The following is a 20,556-nucleotide window of genomic DNA, read 5'->3' as shown; positions in this document are numbered from 1 at the left end:
TAGTGAATAAAAAGCTAAACAAAGAGAAACTGCTCTAATTGGCTGTTTAGATTACGTGCACTGGTGGACGACGTAACACCGGATAGGCTAGAAACCCGGAAACAACAGCGCTTCCACCTAGCTGCTTCTGTCTCAGAGAAAATATGACATTTTCTGAATATTTATCCTGAATGAGTTTGTTGTTTCCAGTTGGCAGCGAGGCTAAACACACAGCGATTACACAGGAGCTGTGTGCTGCTAGTGCTAGTGGCTGTCGTTTGTCTCCTGTCAGCTGGTTTGTCGTCGCCTTTGTTTATCGTTATTTTACTTTAAACGTTTCACAGCTGGCCGCCGTTCATTATGGACGAGGGCTCGGTGCCGGTGGCTGAAGACCCGGGAAGGAGGCGGAGGGTGCACGGCATGTTGAAGATCTACTACGGGCTGAATGAGGAAGGAAAGGCCCCGGAGCAGCCGGAGTCCCTGGATCCCTGCGACATCAATGGGCCTCATTTCGACCCGGAGCTCTATCTCAACAAGGTGCGAAACTGCTACTGTCATTGTAATCCGCTCAGTGGCTCACAAAGCTGGACTGCTTCAGAATTTTAGCGTAAGCTTGATGCCAGATAATAGAAAATGAAATGCTGAAATCGACAATACTATACACAGTGCAGATTGCAGTAATGTTACTTCCTTCATTTGTCCCAGTTGTAATGTCTCTACAGGTGAAGATGTAGATGGCTGTGAATGTTAAAACACTTTTTAAAAATCTGCTTCTGTCTTTGCCAAACAGTGAGGAATGAATCAGTTTTAATGCTATATCACACTATATCTAGAAAACACAAATGACCACTGAGCATACGTACAGTAACTTTTTTATTTTAAATATCCAAATCCAGCTCAGGAGGGAGTGCTCTCTCACGGAGCTGATGGACCAGGAGACCTGTATGGTCAGGCAGATCCGCTCTTTGGACAGCGACATGCAAACCCTGGTGTATGAAAACTACAACAAGTTTATATCTGCTACAGGTGAAGGAACATCATAAACACACACACTGCTGCCCTAACGTAAGCTGACATTAAATTGTGCAAACCTGGATAGCTGAAATATCCTTCTTTCTTTCTTTCCTTCTGCCAGACACCATAAGAAAGATGAAGAATGACTTCAAGAAAATGGAAGATGAAATGGATTGTCTGTCTGCTAACATGGCTGCGATCACAGAGTTCAGCGCTCGGATCAGCGGCACTCTTCAAGACCAGCACGCGCAGATAACCAAACTCTCTGGTGAGACCTAACCTGACTGTTTGTTTGGATTAAACTTTTTAATAGGTTGATTCATATTTTATTTATTTATTTTGGGGGTCTTACCATGTTTCACTCCAGGTGTTCACACTCTGTTGAGGAAGCTGCAGTTTCTGTTTGAACTCCCCGCAAGATTGAATAAATGTTTGGAGCTGCAGGCCTACGCTCAGGCGGTGAACACCCACCGCCGTGCCCGCTGCGTACTGCAGCAGTACAGCCACCTGCCCTCCTTCAAGGGAATTCAGGATGACTGTCACGCCATCATGGACAAGCTGGCCCAGGAGCTTCGACAGAAGTTCAGGTGACAATGACTAGTTATTACAATATATAAGAAAAATAATTTTAATTAGGATAAACAGCATGTTTGACACAACTGCATAGATATTAAAATTACAAATAAATAAACACAAATTGAGTTGACTGACCAAACTTCATGGAAAAAAATCACACGTTTCATTACATTTCTGCTTCTGTCTTTTCTTCTTGTGATCATAGGGATGGTGGGTCAAGTGCCAAAGATTTATCAGAGTGTGTGGAGCTTCTGTTGCAGTTGGATGAGCCTGCAGAAGAGCTCTGTGATAAATTCCTGAGCCACGCGCGGTCTCGCCTTGAGTCAGATCTTCAGGGCCTGGAAGCAGAGATAAGGCCGTACCCGTCCACAGCCACAAAAGATGCTTCCGCGCACGGGTTGTCGTCTGCAACAGCCCCCGGATCGCCGACCGACGGCTCCCCCAAAAACAGCTCTCTGCCTTCCCCCGCATCAAATACTGACATCCTGGAATTCATTGACAGAGGCTGCAATGAGTTTGTGAGCAGCTTATGCTTGGTAATCACTTCCTATCAAGAACTGTTTATCAACCATGCTCAAAAGGGCGAGCTGGCATCCAAAAATATTCCTCAGATGGCAAATGGCAAGCTGCATGCCTTTGTGGATGATTTGGCTGCTCGATATTTCATGCTTGTCGAGCGGAGAATACAAGAGGAGAAAGGGGTTGGGGATAACTCCCTACTTGTACGTGCGCTGGACCGCTTCCACCGCAGACTCCAGGCTGTTGCCAAACTTCTGCCTGGCTCAGCTGTGCCAAACAAGGGGACGGAGATTGTGATACGGGCGGCGACGGAGCGAGTCAAGCAGTACCTTTCCGCTCTGCAGAGCTTCTACATGGACAGCTTGACAGACGTGAGGCAGGCTCTGGCAACTCCTCGTCTCTCTGTGGCTGGCACTTCTGTGGCTGGGCCAGCCTCTGGCAGAGACGCTCCAACCAGCCTACCAGAGCTGCTCTCCTCCCTGTCAGCCTCAATTCTCAATCAGATTAAGTCGGTGCTGGCATCAGTGCATCTCTTTACAGCTAAGGACATCACATTCTCTAACAAGCCGTACTTCAAGGTGAACATTTTCTGCTCCCAAACTACCTTTTATAATTTTCATTTGTTTGAACTAATGTGTGACATCATGTGTTACTGTAACCCTGCGTGTTGTCTCTACATTGTGCGAGTGATACCGGTTTGTGTGTGTCTCCCCCCCTTTTAGGGTGAATTCTGCAGCCAGGGTGTACGTGAGAGCCTGGTGGTGAGCTTTATCAAGTTTGTATGCCAGTCTTCTCGGCAGTTTTGTGAGACCGCCGGAGACAAAGGAGGTTCAACTCCCCCAGCCCTTCTGTTGCTGCTGTCTCGTCTTTGCTTGGAGTACGAAACCTCAACCATCTCCTACATACTTACTCTCACAGATGAACAGTTCCTTGTACAGGTATCACAAAACAAGGAGAACTAGCTCTCATTATGTTTTTGATCTCTTTTATCAGCCAGTCACTCTGCCAAAGGTAATGACAAGAATGTGCTTTTTGCTCTCTGTCTCAGCACCACAGTCCCGTAACACCTGTTACAACTTTATGTGCAGAAGCCAGGGAGGCAGCACAGAAACTACTCAACCATTATGTCAAGGTAGGCTTTTTATCAACAACCTTTAAAAGTCACAAAAGCGAAACAACCTTTTTATTTAGTTGCTTTATTTTTGTTTTGCTTCAGGTTCAGGGTCTGATTATTTCCCAAATGTTAAGAAAAAGCGTTGAAACCAGAGACTGGGTTAACACTATTGAGCCAAGAAATGTCCGCGCTGTCATGAAGAGAGTAGTAGAGGACACCACATCCATTGATGTGCAGGTGAGAGTTTTTGCAACTGTCCCAATGTCCTCATGCACCCATGATCCCACATGAACGGGGTGTTTTATTAACCTTCTGCATGATAGGTTGGTCTCTTGTATGAAGAGGGCGTGAGGAAAGCGCACAGCAGCGACTCCAGCAAAAGGACTTTCTCTGTCTACAGCAGCTCCAGGCAGCAAGCCCGCTATGCTGCCAGCTACACCCCAAGGTACCATAGCTCTACACACACTGCTCAGCTGGTGGCAGTTGTGGTTTTGGGGGTTTTTTTGGTTCTGTTCACACCAGGCTTGGCCAACTCCAGGCCTCGAAGGTCGGTGTCCTGCAGGTTTTAGATATCACCCTGGGTCAACACACTTGAATCAAATGATTAGTTAATTAGCAGGCCTCTGGAGAACTTCAAGACATGCTGAGGAGGTAATTTAGCTTTTAAATCAGCTGTGATGGATCAAGGACACATCTAAAACCTGCAGGACACCGGCCCTTGAGGCCTGGGTTTGGACACCACTGCGCAAAAGTAGAGTAAGTAGAGTCTAATGTGTAGAAAATGAAACAATAGAAGGGCCTTTATAAATTTGTCCAATGTTTCCCGTCAAGATTTTCAATCAGCACTTGGATGTTCTTGAACATCTGTGATTTCAAACTTCCATAGAGAACAAATACCAACTCCCAAACAGGAGTTTTCAGTGGAAAAGGTTGGAGTGTTCAAGCTCAGAGGCCGTGCATTAGGTCAAAGGTGAAAATGCATAATTCGTGTAGTTTACTTGCAACATTTACACAGTTTTGTGCTGCGAGTTTGTCTCCAAGGTCATAACGGTCTATGTCTAGAGGTATCTGAAGATAAATATTTCTGTAGAAACTAACTGACTGGTGTGTAAGCATGCAGCACATGTTCAACCTGTTTACAAGTTATGGCTCTCTGGCTTGTAACTTTGTCCTCTTAACCACAGAGCATGTGATCCAGTGTGCACTGCAAACACACCAGTGCAAGTGGACAGAATGGGATTTTCAGCAATTGACCTTAAAATAGTTAATAATAGTGCTAGCAGTGGTGCAGAGCTACCTATAAATGGGGCGAAAGCAAATTTTAAATCAGGAATGTCAAACTTGTTTATATTGTGGGCCACATGCAGCCTATTTTGACCGTAAGAGCCCCGGAAGTTTAACCAAACATTTAATCCCTAATATATCCCAATATAAGAAAAAGAAGTGTAATTTCAACACTACATCTCGGTTTTTCTACGTGATGAAGAAATGCTGCTGCAGTTAATGAAAGAAAACTGTCAGCATGACTCATTGGGCTTAAACTGTGAGAAATAAATTTGTAAAATTACAGAGAAAGATCTGGTAGCTTGTTACCATACCGTCCTATAATTATAAGGCTGAAATCTTTTTTGACTCACAGTAAAAATTACAATATACAGTGAAAAAGCAGGAATCTTTCTGTAATTCTTTGCCTATCTCACTTTACTTTTCTTAATTATTTTACTTTGCTGTGAATGGCCACAGGGAAGCTCTTTATAAGTAAGAAAAGTTTTAAAACTTCTGAAAACACAATAAAAATTCCAAAATGGATGCTTGCCTTCACATTTTTCTATGCCAGTCAGAGGGCCAGATTGGAACCTTTGTTGGGCCGATTTTGGACCATGGGCCTTATGTTTGAAACCCTGTTTTTGATTTTGATTCATTTATTTATTTATTTATTTTGGTAGAGTACAGAGAGTGATTTTGGAAATGTCAGCATAAAGTAATGACATTTTAATAACCACTGAGTGGTTATTAAAATATTATAAATAAAAGGCACAGATACAGTGTTACATTATCCTTGAAAGTACGATGTCAGTTGTTTCATAGGCATTTTTAATCATACTTTAACTTTTTTTATTTTATTTTTAAACACATTTACTTGAACACTTGTCTTCTGTTTACCTTCAGTGCTCCCATGGATACCAATCTGCTGAGCAACATACACAAGCTGTTCTCTGAAAGGATCGACATCTTTAGCTCAGTGGAGTTCAACAAGGTGGGTGCAGATCTGCAGATGGTCCTCATTTAACAAAATGAAAAAGGAAAAATCTTAGATTTTCACTTGCACGTCTTTCTGCTTCCTCAGGTGTCCGTGATGACGGGAATTATCAAAATCAGCTTAAAAACATTCCTGGAGTGTGTCCGCCTGCGCACTTTTGGCCGATACGGGCTGCAGCAGATCCAGGTGGACTGCCACTACCTGCAGATGTACTTGTGGCGCTTTGTTTCCGACGAGAATCTCGTGCACTTCCTGCTAGATGAGATCGTTGGAAGCGCCGCCCACCGCTGCCTGGATCCTGCACCAATGGAGCAGAGTGTTATCGAAGTTATCTGTGAAAGAGGCTAAGGCTCGAGGGATGGAAAGATTTACACCGAAATCATGAATCCAAATTTAAACACTTCTGTTCTGTTCAACACTTGCTGTTCAGTCTGTTGATCCAGATCGAACGAGTCAGGAATGATTACTTTTTCAACACTAAATCAAACAGTAGTAGCTGTTAACTGACGGCAAATTTGTGGCAGATTTAAATCGAAGTGCTTGTCATTAAAGTCCAAATGAGCCTGTACCACTTTGGTTTGATATCGTAACTGTTACAAACTAATAAAATCATCTCCATCTCCTCCTTATACAAAGATAGAGTTGAATAATCCACTGTACAAGCTGAAGCTTTTAGCACCTGTTTCACTTGAAGGATAAAATATTGACCTTGAGTACATAATATTAATGACTACAGAGAGAAGCTGTGTCCTGTGAAAATCACATGTATTAATAAATAATTTTTAAGAGTGCTTTGCTGAATAATAATTTTCTGATTATGTAATCCATGTGTGTCTACCTGCTACCTTCAGGTCGTTTGAGTCTGTTTTCTGGGCTTGTTTCCATGAAAGGAATGTTTAAATGTAGCTTGTCTGCAATAAAAGTGTATGAATGTGGGATTCGGAGGTTGTGCTGTCCCTGTTGAAATCAGCTTGTAGATATAGCACTGCGCTCTGCACTGATCTAAACTTGTGAACATGAGAGTGACTGAGGCGAATTTCACAACATTTTCTACTATCTGGAGGGTACAGCTGACTGTCGCCACCTGACGATCGCATTTGATTGGCTAAGCCTTTTTCTCCCACCCTCTTCTGATGACCGCGGAGCCTCCTGATTGGCGCGGGGAGGATTTCGTGCTGCGGTAACGTAGTGGGGGCGTGTCCGTGTGCAGGTTGCTGGATGGACGCTCACGAGCTGCCTTGATGCAAACATCCCATTTTGCAGTAACCGGTAAGAAGCTAAACAGGACTACAGATTTGCACTCTTCGTGTTTGCGGAAAGCCTTCAGTTCGTTCACAGGTAACTGGTCCGACCCGTGTTTCACTGTCCACAGCAGAACTGCTCAGGAACTGACAGCAGCTTGACCTGAACTTTGCCTTATTTATTTATGGCACCCATGGCAACAGTCCAGCACGGGTGTGCAGAAATAAGCAGCAATTTAACATTTTATAAGAAAAAGGTTTTTAAATCGAACCATAATGACTTTTTGATGACTCTTAATCGTCTCGTTGACCATTTCTCTTGCTTTTTGTCAAGTTTGATTATTAGCCCACATTTAGAATTCCCTTTGAGTATTTGAATGCATCATTATTGTGGCCTCGCCATTCAGTGTGAGGGGTTTACATCAAATATAGTCTGAAAAGTATGCACCTGTAGAAGAAGTACTTGGATCTACTCTGGTAAAAGTACAAATAGAATCATTTAAAAATTACTCAGCTTTAGATTTTATTGAAAGAGGAGAGATGCCTTTGAAGTCAACTTCACTTTCCTGACAGCTTTGTTACAGAAAGAGTTCAAACGCTGACAGTCTTGTTGGTACAGTCTGGTGGAAATCTCAGTTTGTCTAACCTGAGGAGGGCCTCTGTGGGTTTACAGGGTTTATTAAATCAGTTATAAGTGTATTGCAGTGTGTATGCTCTTTGAATCTCCGGTTTTAGATAATCATTACTGATTGCTGGTAGTTGGTAAAAAGTGCCCAATAAAATGGAAATACTCAAGGGAAAAAGTTCAAGCTTCAAGATCTTAATAATAATACAGTCTCTGAGGGGTTTGTGTTGTCATTCTTACAACCTTTTAACCTATTGTATATATTGTCTTCTTTTTAAACAGGAGCACAATAATGAGACCAAACAGTCAAGCACTCAAACACAAACTGTCACATGACTCAGAGAGGGAATTTGGAGGAACCCTGGGTAAGTCACAGCAGTGTGTCTTAATGTTGCGCTAGTAGACATCTTTGATTTAGTTTGATGTCACGTTGCCATGATCACAGTGCTGAGCATTGATGCAGCATGTGCCATTGCTGCACTAAACTAGAAAAACAACAGCAACTTTTCTTTCCTTTGATTCATTCATGCATTCTGAAGCTCAAGCTGCTGTCTGCAAATGCAGTGCTATCACATTACTTGCATTTCCCTGCAGCTAAATGCTGTTTTTATATACAAATTAGATAGAAGCTAAGAGGATCCTGATTTTATAAAAGGAAGAAATAAGTGGTGGTGATCATTTTAGCTGACATACAAAAGAACGTTTACACTAATGCGCTATTTATGATGCTGACACTGCCTAGAGATGTGTTGTTTTATTAAATTGAGCAGTTTGTTTGGTGGACCATAAGATTGATGCCTCAGTAAAACTAATAGGATGTAGGATGTTGCAGTGTAGTAATGATCGCTGGCATCACAGCATCATCTCCGTCATTACACCTCTAATCAAGAATCAAGGCAGCCTCCTATGTCAGATTCATCATTGCTGAAGTGAAATGTGCTTGATGCTTCATGTCGTGCTTTTCCAGTTAAGCTAACTACAGATTTCACATCCGCCACTACTGATGTTTACAGTCAGCTGACTGAATTGTTTTGCTACTCTGCAGTTATTAGAGTTACCACAGTTTACCTGCATATGCATTATTAATGTGCTGCAATGCCAAATCTCCACAGATGCTGTTTCACTTCTCTACATGTTGTCTCAGCCATGTTGTCTTAACATGCACCTAACCTGTCATCATACTTTTGTCTGATTCTTTAATTGTATTCATCTTTCAGGTGCCGTGTGCATTCCCATCTTTCTTCCGTTAACGGTGCTGTTCCTGATCTGTTTGAGCCGATCTCCTGAGGCCAGTTTGTTCCAATGGCCGCCCCCCCTCCCCTCAGCTGACCAGCTGTGGGACCCGCTGGCCCCCGTGCTTCTTCTTGGGTGGTTTGCTTTGCATGCAGTCATCTATTTGATGCCATTAGGAAAGGTACGGCATGTTCATCAGACCAATTCAATGTGAAACTTACAGTGAAATCTGCTGTGGGTTTGTGATCTAGCTTATGTGTATACTGAAGCTGTAAACATAGCTTTATAACATGCTGTGTGTAATAATTAATACTAATAAATCAGAAGATAATTATTGTCTGTTAAGTTCCAGTCGGTGTGATCATCCTCTTGGTTAAATGACTGTACTCTGCAATTAGAGTTCTTTCAGAGCTACACGCCTCAACACTTCTCCTTTGCTACATACTGAGAAGTTTATAAAATACAGCGACCTGTATAATACAGTTCATCTGTGGCTATAGGCGCTCTCTGCCTATAGAGTCCAGCATTTTTACAGAGGAACTTTCTAAGCTGCACAATTATGAAGAAATGAGAAATGAGAAAGAATGGGTTGAATTATTGACCTTATGACACTGTAATAGGTATGCAGCATATGATTTGTGTTGTATTCTGCTTATTGCCTGCAGGTGTCTGAGGGGCTGGTGCTCAGAGATGGAACACGCCTCAAGTATCCCATAAATGGTATCGTTGAGCAGGGCGCGATATAACTACAAGCATTTCTGTTTAGGACAGAATCTGTGCGCCTTCAAGAAACAGATTTAAATATTAAACCTAAGTGTGAAATAATTTGTAATCCTGCTGCACTATCTGCAATGTTTCACAGCTATTCTTTAGTATTATACATGTTTTGACTGCAAATGTGTTGTTCACAGTTGTGTTGCTGACTGTAGTGTATTTGAAAAAAAAAGAAAAGAAAATCTAAAATCCACAGGTCTGATCTAAAAGTTGAAGTTACATAATACTCAGCTCTTCCAACTTTTACCTTTTTCTCCATGCAAGCCTCTGTCAGCCTGCTTATCTCGCTCCTCCAGGCGACAACATTTTGTGTTGTTTGTTTCCCTCCCTCAGGTTTTCATGGCCTGTGCATCAGCGGTGTGTTCCTGATGTTGTTACTGGGGCTCGGGGCTCCTCTGGGGTATCTGTTTGAGCTGCTGTTGCCTTTGGCAGTATGTGCAATAGCAGTGTCGTTCCTGTTCTCCATCTACCTCTACATCCGCTCCTTCTGGGCTCCTTCCCATGCGCTTGCTTTGGGGGGAAACACAGGTGAGATGTTGAGGATCATTAATAAAGGTTGAATCCATGCTAAAACACGGTTTGAACCCGGCAGCTGGCAGCATTCAGTGCGTCCACAGGCTTGTTGTATTGTTTGCTGGAGGATTTGGGTGTTCCTGTGGGTAATTATCTAACTGCCACGCTCAACAGGAGCTTGTAGGCATTATGCATGAGGCAAACTGTTAAGTGAGATAGCGCTCCTGTACTTGCTACTCTGCTACCTTTATGTCAGCATGTAATTATAGCATTTGATTTTTGTGATTTTCTCTTTGATATGATTTAGGAAACCCGCTCTATGACTTCTTCATCGGGCGGGAGCTAAACCCCCGGATTGGAGATTTTGACCTGAAATATTTCTGCGAGCTCAGACCGGGTCTGATTGGCTGGGTGAGTTTACCCAGAGTAGCAAACTACTTGGCTCACCTTAACACTGTTCAAAGATTTATAAATACAGTACTCTATAAGAGACACATTTGAAAACTGTCTCTAATGAGATAACAAGGTCCTTTTAAGTTAGTCGTCATCCATTCATTCTCTTCCACTTATCCAAGTGGCTCCACTATCCTATCCCTATAGGCAAGGTACACCCTGGACAGGTCACCACTATGTCTCAGGGTTAACACAAAGAGACAAACAACCGTTCACACTCGCATCACACCAGAATCACCAGTTAAGCTAACCCCATTAACTGCATGTCTTTGGACTGTGGGGGGAAGTCAGAGTACTCGGACAGAATCGACACAGCCGCAGAGAGAGCATTCAGACTCTGCACAGAAAGACCCGGCCAGATAATAGAGTCTTACCCGGATGTATTTGTAAGTGTGCAAAACACCTTCAGATTCACGATGCATTAAATAACATTGATGGTCATTTCTGTCCAAGAGCCCAACATAACCAACAGGTGGCGGTATTGCTCTCCTCTGAGCTTCCATAATAATTTGCAGTCTGTGAGTTTGACACAGTCACAATCAAAAGCTTTTCTCCCTGCTGACCTGACACAGTAAGACATTTGCTGGAGGACTGGGGTGCGCGCAGCTATCCGTGTCTGAGTCATCAGACTAAATTAGACTAAATGTGCTGTAGAACCTCAAACAAGATCCCTAAAATGACCACGAGGTTCTCAGTGTCATCGCCGGTCACAAAAACGACAGCACCGAGACTGCAGAAGGTTGAAGCGTCTCGGTAAAGCACTGATGCGAGCAGCCGTTTTCCTTTGGTATTTACAGTGTACAAAGGAAAAACCTTTGCACATGTGAATGTTTTAAAGCCATGTGCGTGGGAGAGCCCAGAAAAAGCCTCCACCAACTGGCTACAGACACTGTGTGGGATATTTTCATTTCCTGTTCAACGTCCAAACTACTTTCTTTTAACGTTCAGCATTTCACAGTTGTTGATAAAGTCTCAAATATTAAAGCACAATGGGCTTTCTTAATAATTTAATGGATTCCTTGGACTTTGGTATAATGGTGCCAAATATTGCTTCTTAGATCTAAATCAGCTTCATATTTAATAACTCAGTTTGAGTTATGGAAGTGTTTATAGCTCGAGTGTGAAATATTTATTTTGTTTCTGCATTCTCGTGTATCATCAAGTCGGAAAAATGTACACGATGTATGGATTTCTTTTCCCACTAGGAACATAAATGACAACAGTCTGGGGAATGAATGCAGCTGCAGAATATCCTTCACTCAGAAAGCATTTGGAGTGTGATAATGCATTTATTAATCATTTATTCGATTAGTCCAAATGGCAGACAATTGATTGGCGTGCACGCTGTAATTATTTGCACATTTTTTTGTTCTCTAGACTTTGCACTCCAGCTCATTCCATTTGACATAAAATGATGGATCACAGCGCCTAGTCTGGGCTTTCATTCGAGCACTGAAAAGATACGGTTAAACGTGTCGCCCTGAATCACAAATAGTTCAAATGTAAATTGGACATTTACGCAAAAGACCTCACATGTGACCCAGAGTTGACTGCAAGCTGTCATTCAGATTGAGGTGATTCAGAGGAGGTGAAGAAGATATCAAGGACTTGTTTGACGACATGACTGGTTTGCCAAAAGTTAGATTCATTCTTAATTTTCACTCAAGAAAACTGGAACAAGACCTGCAAATGATCTCATGGATGGATAAGGCTAAGACTTGACTTTTAATGAAGTCTATACTGTTTCATGTTATGTTAGATTAAATGTACCTAAATACAGAGTAGGTTTTTACTGTATGTTTATAATCAATTCATCACAGGAGGAATTTTCTTATTTAGAAAGACAGAAAATGGGACATGTGTCTTATATTTCACGCACAAACGAAAGACTCGATTAAGTGAGACATTATTTGGCAGATTATTAATCCTAAAAACAGTGGCTCTGTAGTGTAGTGGTTAATTTGCCTAACACATGAAAGAGCCCCTGTTTGAGTTTGGGAGGAGATGAAAATCCCTGGGAGGGTAGCATCAGGTAGGGCATCATCTGTAAAAATCGCATATGTGGATCCATCCACACGAGAATAAGTGACCAGCCAAAAGAAGCTTTTTATTTATTGCAAAATAAATAGTAGAATAATGACAGCATCCATTTATTTTAGTTGGCAATCTCATGATCACAGAAGGAATTTGTCTGCCCGTGCAAATGAACACACGCAGCCCCACTTGTGTTCATCATTATTCACGACCCCCTCAGGTGGTCATTAACCTCGGCATGCTGATGAAGGAGGTGGAGCTCCGAGGATCCCCCTCCCTTGCCATGATTCTGGTCAACAGTTTCCAGCTGCTGTACGTGGCGGACGCTCTGTGGAATGAGGTGAGAGTCACACTTTTTTTTTTTACTTTATTTGATCACTGCTTTTATTTAATGTCTGCTTCATTTTGCTGTAACAGGAGGCTGTCCTGACCACCATGGACATTGTACACGATGGTTTTGGTTTCATGCTGGTCTTTGGTGATCTGGCCTGGGTTCCATTCACGTACGGCCTGCAGGCAGCCTTCCTGGTTGTGCACCCCCAGACCCTAAGTTCACTCAAGGCTGCAGCCATAATAGCACTGAATGGTAATCGCTTGTCAGCTCTTTTCTGCTGTTCTGCTGAAAAGTGGCTGAAAATGAATAATGAACCTTTTTTTTGTTTGTTTTTTGGGGGTTTTTTGCTGTCAGGTATTGGATATTACATTTTCAGAAAATCCAACTCACAGAAGAATCAGTTCAGGCGGGACCCCACTCATCCAAGTGTCACTAGTCAGTTTGTTTCCCTCCGTTTTTATCTTTATCTTTTAATGCATTCAGATAAAGTCTTTTTTTTTTTAAATTGATTTCCTCCTCACATCAAAGTGGGGAGGGAGACAGAGAGTTGGTAAATCTTATTCAGAAATATCGGTGCGTTTTACGACTCCCTACAGGACTGGAGACCATTGCCACAGCAACAGGGAAGCGACTGCTGGTGTCCGGCTGGTGGGGTCTCGTTCGTCATCCCAATTACCTTGGGGACCTCCTCATGGCCCTTGCCTGGTCCCTTCCGTGTGGTAAGACATCTTAAAAGCTCTCTGCCCTTTTTTTTTTTTAGAAAAGAAGGCCACGCTGACATAACAGTTTTTTTTAGCATATGTGGGTGAAGTCATGGATAAGAGATTAATGTCAGGCTGAGTAATAATCATCTTCAGCCTTGTTTATTATTAGTATGGATAATGATGGCTGGTTGTGTTAATGATCCACTGTGAAATCCAGGTTCTTTTTTTTCTCGGAAACTTTACTTGTATGCATGTACGAAAGTTTTGACCTCCTCATTATGAATGTCACTAATCCCTGGATTAGTGACATTCATAGCAAAGTAACTCATAGCAAAAGTCATAATCTTTCATTTTTATTGTCATTATACCTCAAATTGGTCGTTTTAAGAAAATCTTTACGTTTGTATTTAGCTGCAAGGACCCCAACCCCAAATGCATTTATTGATAATGAAGCAGCAAGCTGCGGTATGAGGAAGCCTTTATCGGATCAGGGGTGACTCGTGAGCCTGGCATATACAACTGATCGCTTTGAGAAAGACTGACCAACAGAAGAAACAGGAGAGGGAGAATGAATGGGTGTGTCGCTGCCGCACAAGTAGAGATTTACAGATCTATGGCCAGTAGGGGAGTGTTTGCGGCGTGCTCCAACTCCTTTGAGTTTATCTACCTTTATAATATGATTGGAAAGATGTGTTTTTGGTATTTAAATAGCGTTTTGTATGGGGTGCTGATCCAAGGATTTTCAAATATTTTAAACTTAACCATGAAAACCTGGCCAAGTCCAACACCAGGAGCAAATAATTGCCAGTAAGTCCAAGCTCTCACTGCAAAATGAGGGCCAAATGGATCATAGCAATGGGTCAGATACCCCACACTCCTGAAGCACATACACATGAGGGTTACAGTTAGACCCCTTCTTCAAGTCCACAAAGAACATGACTGGTTGTGCAAACTCCCACACACCCTTGTTGTGGAAGTTTTCCATTTAAATAAAGCCTGCAGACGAGCGGTAGCTAACATTCTTTAATCAAAGCACACAAAGAACAGACAACCAAGCTTGATGGAGCCCCTGCATGTCCGCGGGACAGACGGTCAGCAGAGTTCTCCCTGAGTCTAGCATGGCTCTCAGTTAAATACCTTCTCCAGGAACAAAAGGCAGTACACAGCTGTTTCACACCTTAAGGTTCACACTCCCTTGCTACCTCCCAGAGTCCTCGAAGAGACAAAAGACTCTTCCTGTGGAGTTCCTGTTTCCCCCAAGATCCTTACTACACCCCCTACCATTTGTCTTAATGTGGACAAACTTCTTCTCTAGTACATCTAGTAGCTTAATATTTCCAGCGAGGCTTAAAAGTGTGATCCTTGTGTAATTGGTCCTGGAGGACATCAAGAGCCTTAAGATGCTTCTAGAGAATCTGATCCACCCCAGGGGCTCTGTGACCAAGGAGCTGTTAAACTACCTCAGTGACCTCACCCCCAGTGATGGGTTGGTCATCCCCCTCACTTCTTCTCTTCCTCTGGGTTTGATAATAAGATTGAGGGGGTCCTCAGTGGAAGTATTCCGTCCACTGCTTGATTATATTAAGTTGAGGTCAGCTGCTTTCCCATTCTGTCACACGACAGTATCCCTGAATCGTTTCAAGGCTGTCCAAAAGTCTTGTTTCTTGCTCTCACCCAGTCCTCCCTGACCTTCCTTCAGCTACTAACAGGGCTGAACTCTTTGCTGGCAGAACAGACACCAGCCACTTTGCAGCTGCAGATTCGTGCAGCATGTTCCTCTTTTTAACCCAACCTTCCTTTGAGTGCTTCAGAAGTTGTGCTGGAGGTTGGGATGAAAATCTCACTCACAGACTGGGGGCTCTGCAAAATGGTCCTCACTGTACATTTGGGTACACGACACCTGTCCAGGACCCTGCTTACGAACACCCTTCTTCTTGAACATGGTGTTTGTTTTTGACAAACTGTACTTAGCACAGAAGTCCAACAGATAAACATCACTCTGGTTCAGATCAGGCAGGCCATTCATCCTGATCAATCCCCACCTGGTCTCACCTGTTCTGTCACGAAGTGGGATGGACTCAAGCGCAGACAAGGCAGCTAGAATACAGTTCCGTTTATTACTATACAACACCAGGTGCAAATATATACAAGTGAGAGGGCGGGGGGAATCCAGGGCACAGGGAAATCCGGGAAAGGAGTTGATCACACACAAGGGACTTCACAAAAAACACAGCACACCAGCAAGCCTGCACACCAAGGGTTCCAGGGAAACAGAATTCCTGTTTACAGACAACAAGTGATTAATCCAAAGGGTCAGCGATACGAAAAGGCAACAAGAGACTAGTACTCCGGAGCTTACTACCAAGGTTACTCAATAGTCCAGCGACGAGATGCTTCCAGCCACTGCCTTAAGTAGTGGATGAGTTTAGGCGATGAGCCACAGGTGTGTGATTAACCTCAGGTGCGAGGGCCAGGGGCGGGAGCCCGCAATAAGCTCTGCCCCGGCGAGACACGGCAAGCGTGAGAGAGGTAGATGTAAACAAGAAACATATGTAGCCAACCTGAGTCAGCCAGGCAGATACGGGGACCATGACATGTTCGGTGCCCACGGTGGAGTCTTAATGGCAGGGGTACCCTGAACTGTTGCTCAGCACTTAAGGAACAAACAGCAGTTAAGACCTGTTTTACCCCTCCTCACCGAGCCACTATTGTTTTTCTTTTTTCTTTTTTTTTTGCATTGTGGTAAATACCGGATGGAAAACAGCCTCAATCTAACTAAGCATTTAATGCCACATTTTGTGTGCTCTCAGTACAGTTTGATGTGGTTTTGGTTATATAAGGTATTAATGGCCTTGTGCACTGTGATATTTTTTTTCAGACTACCTCCATGTCCTTATGAAATATTTGCATTACATTTGCAACTGGTGTGCTTCCAACAAAGGCAGCAGGAAACTGTTCTCTTTGTTCTTCTGTAAATTGCCCTGTTCTCTCAAAAACCCACTTCCTGAAATAGTGACTGTCAGACTTTTGTATAGCTGACACTCTCATTGGTATTCAACATTATGTGACTCATTTGTCTCTTTGCTTTTGTAATTGAGACGCATTCTTTAGTTTCTGCTTTTTATCCTTTTTTATCGCTGTAGCACAAACTGCAAAAATATGCACTCCAAAAAAAAAGTGATGACAGATGAAAGCTGCCCTAACAAACGAGCTCAGTGGTCCCCTGTAAACCTGGACTGAGGAAGCGCTGACTAAAGGGACAAGGGGTACTGCTCTGATTACTGTGATGAATCAACACTGAATATTAAGAGCTTAATTAGACTGGTATTCACTGCAGGGCTTTTGTACAGTAAAGACTGAATAGAAAGTAAACTGCTATTTGCAGAGGAGGATGTACACTTGATTGCAGCTTGTTTTATACAAATCACAAATGCTGATGTCAGTAGCAAAAGAAGGTACTAGTTTTTTTTCACCATTCATTACTGAATCATATAATACTGTCTTGTGTTTTTTGTCATATGTGCCTCTTTATTTATAGGATTCTCATATCTTCTGCCTTATTTCTACGTCATATACTTCACCGTTTTACTGATTCACCGAGAGGCCCGTGATGAAAGACAGTGTAGAGCCAAATACGGGCTGGCTTGGGACACATACTGCCGACGTGTGCCTTACAGGATTTTCCCTTATATATACTAAGAAGAAAAGAAGATGTGGAGGAGAGGGATCTGAACTGCCGTACAACTTATTGAACACAAACCTAGCAATAATTTCATGTAAATCTATTTTCAGTGAAACAAAGATGACTAGCGTCTGCGCTCCACATCTCTTTGGAAAAACAAATATGACTTAAATACTGATTGGACGGCAGAAACAAATCCATAAATATCAGTGCCTTTGTTCAAAGAATGTCTGCGTAAAAGCGTTTTTTACAGTGTCTTGTTTTGTTGTTGTTGTTGTTGTTGTTGTTGTTTTTTAAAATGTGGTGCCACAGTAAACTACATTGGAAATAAACAACTACAAAACACCAAGTATTCGAAAGTGTTATTGAAATAAAATAATTATATTATAATATGAAGATAAAACGTGATGATGTTTTACATCGTTGCATTATGTATGCAGAAGTCAAGCCCATTCTTTTGTGAAAATGTGACTCATACACTCAGTGGACACATCCCTTTAGTGGGTTTCCACCACATCCCAAAGGTTCTGTATTGGCCTGAGTTTGGTAATTGTGAAGGCTGTTCAAGCACAGTGAACTCATTGCCACATTCAAGAAACCAGTATGACCTGATCTTAGCTCTGTGACGTTGCAGCATAGAAGTAGCCTTCAGAAGATTGGTCCACTGCGGTCATAAAGGGATGGACATGGTCGGCAACAATACCCAGGGAGGCTGTGTGCTATGAACCCCCCCACCAGAGTGGATCCACATTGTTTCACACCAAATTCAGATGCTACAATCCAAGTGTAGCAGCAGAAATCCAGACTCATCAGACAAGACAACATTTCTCCAATGTTTTTCCAATCTTCTGTTCACCTTTGTTCAGCCTGTGTAAACTGTAGCCTGTTTCCTGTTCTCAACTCAGCGGAGAGGTGCTCGGTCTGCTCTTCTGCTGCTGTAGTCCATTTGCATCAATCTGGCCCTTCTTCTCAGACTTTCCTCCACATTTTCTTCCAGAGAACTGCCGCTCGCTGGAGATTTTCTGACCGTTGTTTGCAAACCACGGAGATGGTTGTGTGGGGGAAATCAAAGCATATCAGTGGTTTCTAAAATACTCAGACCAGCCCATCTGGCACCAACAACCTTTCTTCGCCATTCTGATGCTCAGTTTGAATTTCACTAGCTCTTCTTAATCATGTCTAAATGCACTTAATTGGGGCCAAGTGATTGGTTGATGAGATATTTGTATTGATGCGCAGTTGTAGAGGTGTACCTAATGAAGTGGCCAGGGAGTGTAATTTTTAGTAGTAAAACCACAGCAGCTATTAGGAGCCACTTGCTATGAACATGTCTGTTTTTAGCTAGCTAACCTTTTAGAACCTGTTATCATCTTGTTCAAATGGATTCTCTTTCCAGGCTTCCAAGCTACAATAGCAGATGTTTGCCAAGCCTCTAGGCTTTTTAAACATTTGTTAGGCTTCATCTCTGAGCTCGCTCTGTTTCAAATTATTCTAAAGGAACAAGTACACGGCAGATATTAGTACCAGTAAATGCAATCAGAAGCTGCTGAAATGGCCTCTGTCAGCACTAAAGCAATAATTACTTCTTCTTGAGGTTTTGCATTAGAGTAGCTTCTTTTGCTGTGGAGGTGACAGGTGGCCACATTATTGCTGAACTGATGCATCACTTTGAGAAGAGGTTTTTTTGTTTAGGCAATCTCAAAATCTTTCATGACTGTGCGATGATCAGCAGTTTGGTTTTTATGGCGCTTCAATGCTTGAGCTTGTTTGTTGCCCTTTTTAAAAACAAATTGAGACGTCTATTCTATTAGGCTACGATGCAGATTCGTCTAAAAATAATGTTTGTATTATATTTGACCTATTCCATTATAAATCACCCTGCATTTACACTAGCAAATGATGTTTTTCTCACATGCAGTGAGGCGTGTGCGTACAAATGACAGAGCACTCTGCTGATGCACACCTTCGTTTTTCACCTTTTAAACCCATTTACAGTACTGTTGGCCTCTGGCCTCGCCTACACAAGCTATTTTGTGTTGTTTTTCAAATGCTAAGTGCTAATTAGGAACGGGCTTCTATACTGTGAATGCGTGTCTACATGGTGGCTAGACTCATGCTGAATTATTACATAAGCTTCTTAGCTTTTTATAGGATATGCGAATATTTGTGTGCATGTGCAGCATGTACTGTGCCTGTTGTTTTTGTTCTTTTTAAAATTTTATTACATATTTTGTTCATATGGTAATTATAAGGCTGGATTACACCACAGATACCTGTGCATGTGACACAAAATAATAACAAAATATAACTTCAAAAAGTAACTGTAGTCAACTGCAAAAAGTGTTCATACATAAACCAACGAAATGACAAATCTCACCTGGAATGTAAACTCTAGCTTTGAAGTCAGTAAGTTCAGGTGTGGCTATTACACCAAGCCGCTTCTTATTAATATATATCAGTAATAAATATGGCTGACACCTAATATAGTGGCTTATAAATTCAGATTCAGAACATTAAAAACCAGCCAAATATCTTTTATTTCCTTTTTTTTGTTGTTGTTGCAGTAGTTAGCCACACAATAAATGACAAAAGGTAATTAAACTACTTTAATCACTTAATATATGTCAGCTAGGTCTGTCACACAGGCACAGAGAGGCAAATAGTTGGTGTGTGCAGACAAATTGGCATCTTCCATGCAAACTGTGGGTGACTCCAGCAATCTGCTAATCTGATAATAACCACAGGGACCACCACAAGGTGCAGAACAGATTTCCCCTAGCGACTGCCAGCTGTCTCCAGCAACTGCTCCCCATCCTTTTGGGAAATACACTTTTTGTCCCCAGTGACCGGTCGTTGCCAAGGGGTTGCTGACCATTTTCTAGGTCAGTGTGACTGAGGACTACCAGCAAACTACTGCAATTAGCTAAATCCTAAATCCCACCTGTTTTAACTTCTGGTCAACACCATTTTGTATAATATAGTTGTTTATGGTCATTCAACCTGGAGTTCGAATGTAAATGCAATGTTTGTATTTAGCCAAGACTACTAGATATTAATGACACACCTCCATCTTTTATATACACTCTATTGTTCCAAGCATTATGTAATACAATACGATGTCTACTTTGCAAGTCATCATCACACTTGTGACTGACAAGTCTCTATACAAAATGAGTAATTAGCCCTTAGATTAGGTGTTCAGTTTTAATAAGAACTAAATGCTTAACTCTTTAAATCAGGACGTCACAAACCATCTCATGGCATTATTATATTACATTGTATCAGCTCATGATTTCTTTGACATGATGCCGTGCAAACACACTGCCATCTTTAATGAATATAATGACAACTGACATATGTGGGTAAAGACTTTGTCATTCTTCACTCCCCGTAGCGCCAAATTATTCTGTAAATGCTTGTCACTTTGATTCTGTATAATCTGTGAAAAGTTGCTTTCCCTGTGTATTAATTAAATGCTATATAGATATTTCAGGTGTTAAA

At 42.1% G+C, this 20,556-nt stretch overlaps 2 protein-coding genes across 3 annotated transcripts; both read left to right on the top strand.

Annotated features, from left to right (window-relative positions):
• The first annotated feature begins 78 nt into the window (after positions 1–78).
• vps51 (VPS51 subunit of GARP complex) lies at positions 79–6,400 on the top strand. The gene is made up of 11 exons (XM_085288572.1): positions 79–516; positions 876–1,005; positions 1,115–1,261; positions 1,361–1,580; positions 1,775–2,666; positions 2,811–3,026; positions 3,137–3,220; positions 3,305–3,439; positions 3,526–3,647; positions 5,372–5,459; positions 5,550–6,400. The coding sequence occupies exons 1-11, from the start codon at positions 340–342 to the stop codon at positions 5,808–5,810; spliced, it is 2,472 nt and encodes an 823-aa protein (XP_085144698.1). The 5' UTR covers positions 79–339; the 3' UTR covers positions 5,811–6,400.
• Positions 6,401–6,627: 227 nt separating this feature from the next.
• Positions 6,628–17,414, top strand: tm7sf2 (transmembrane 7 superfamily member 2). 2 transcript variants are annotated; one of them, XM_085288571.1, is made up of 11 exons: positions 6,628–6,731; positions 7,611–7,693; positions 8,546–8,742; positions 9,227–9,281; positions 9,669–9,863; positions 10,156–10,259; positions 12,556–12,675; positions 12,753–12,921; positions 13,024–13,104; positions 13,266–13,388; positions 16,912–17,414. In XM_085288571.1, the coding sequence occupies exons 2-11, from the start codon at positions 7,621–7,623 to the stop codon at positions 17,070–17,072; spliced, it is 1,278 nt and encodes a 425-aa protein (XP_085144697.1). In that variant the 5' UTR covers positions 6,628–6,731; positions 7,611–7,620; the 3' UTR covers positions 17,073–17,414. The 2 variants fall into 2 exon arrangements, with proteins under 2 accessions (XP_085144697.1, XP_085144695.1); XM_085288569.1 differs by having other exon boundaries at positions 6,650–6,800.
• Positions 17,415–20,556: the final 3,142 nt, after the last annotated feature.

This window comes from Mchenga conophoros, linkage group LG10 (assembly GCF_057382185.1).
Source record: "Mchenga conophoros isolate Kocher_MC1m ecotype Shallow Benthic linkage group LG10, M_conophoros_male_GT1.1, whole genome shotgun sequence".
Lineage (NCBI taxonomy): Eukaryota > Metazoa > Chordata > Actinopteri > Cichliformes > Cichlidae > Mchenga > Mchenga conophoros.
The sequence above is the reverse complement of the archived record's forward strand: the minus strand, read 5'-3'. Positions and strand labels throughout refer to the sequence as shown.

Excerpts from the sequence above, each read along its gene's own strand:
- tm7sf2 (XM_085288571.1), top strand. The coding sequence starts at position 7,621 with ATGAGACCAAACAGTCAAGCACTCAAACACAAACTGTCACATGACTCA. Across the intron at positions 7,694-8,545 it reads GGAATTTGGAGGAACCCTGG|GTGCCGTGTGCATTCCCATC; the intron begins GTAAGTCACAGC and ends TTCATCTTTCAG. Across the intron at positions 9,282-9,668 it reads CCTCAAGTATCCCATAAATG|GTTTTCATGGCCTGTGCATC; the intron begins GTATCGTTGAGC and ends TCCCTCCCTCAG.
- vps51 (XM_085288572.1), top strand. The coding sequence starts at position 340 with ATGGACGAGGGCTCGGTGCCGGTGGCTGAAGACCCGGGAAGGAGGCGG. Across the intron at positions 517-875 it reads CGGAGCTCTATCTCAACAAG|CTCAGGAGGGAGTGCTCTCT; the intron begins GTGCGAAACTGC and ends ATCCAAATCCAG. Across the intron at positions 2,667-2,810 it reads CTAACAAGCCGTACTTCAAG|GGTGAATTCTGCAGCCAGGG; the intron begins GTGAACATTTTC and ends CCCCCCTTTTAG.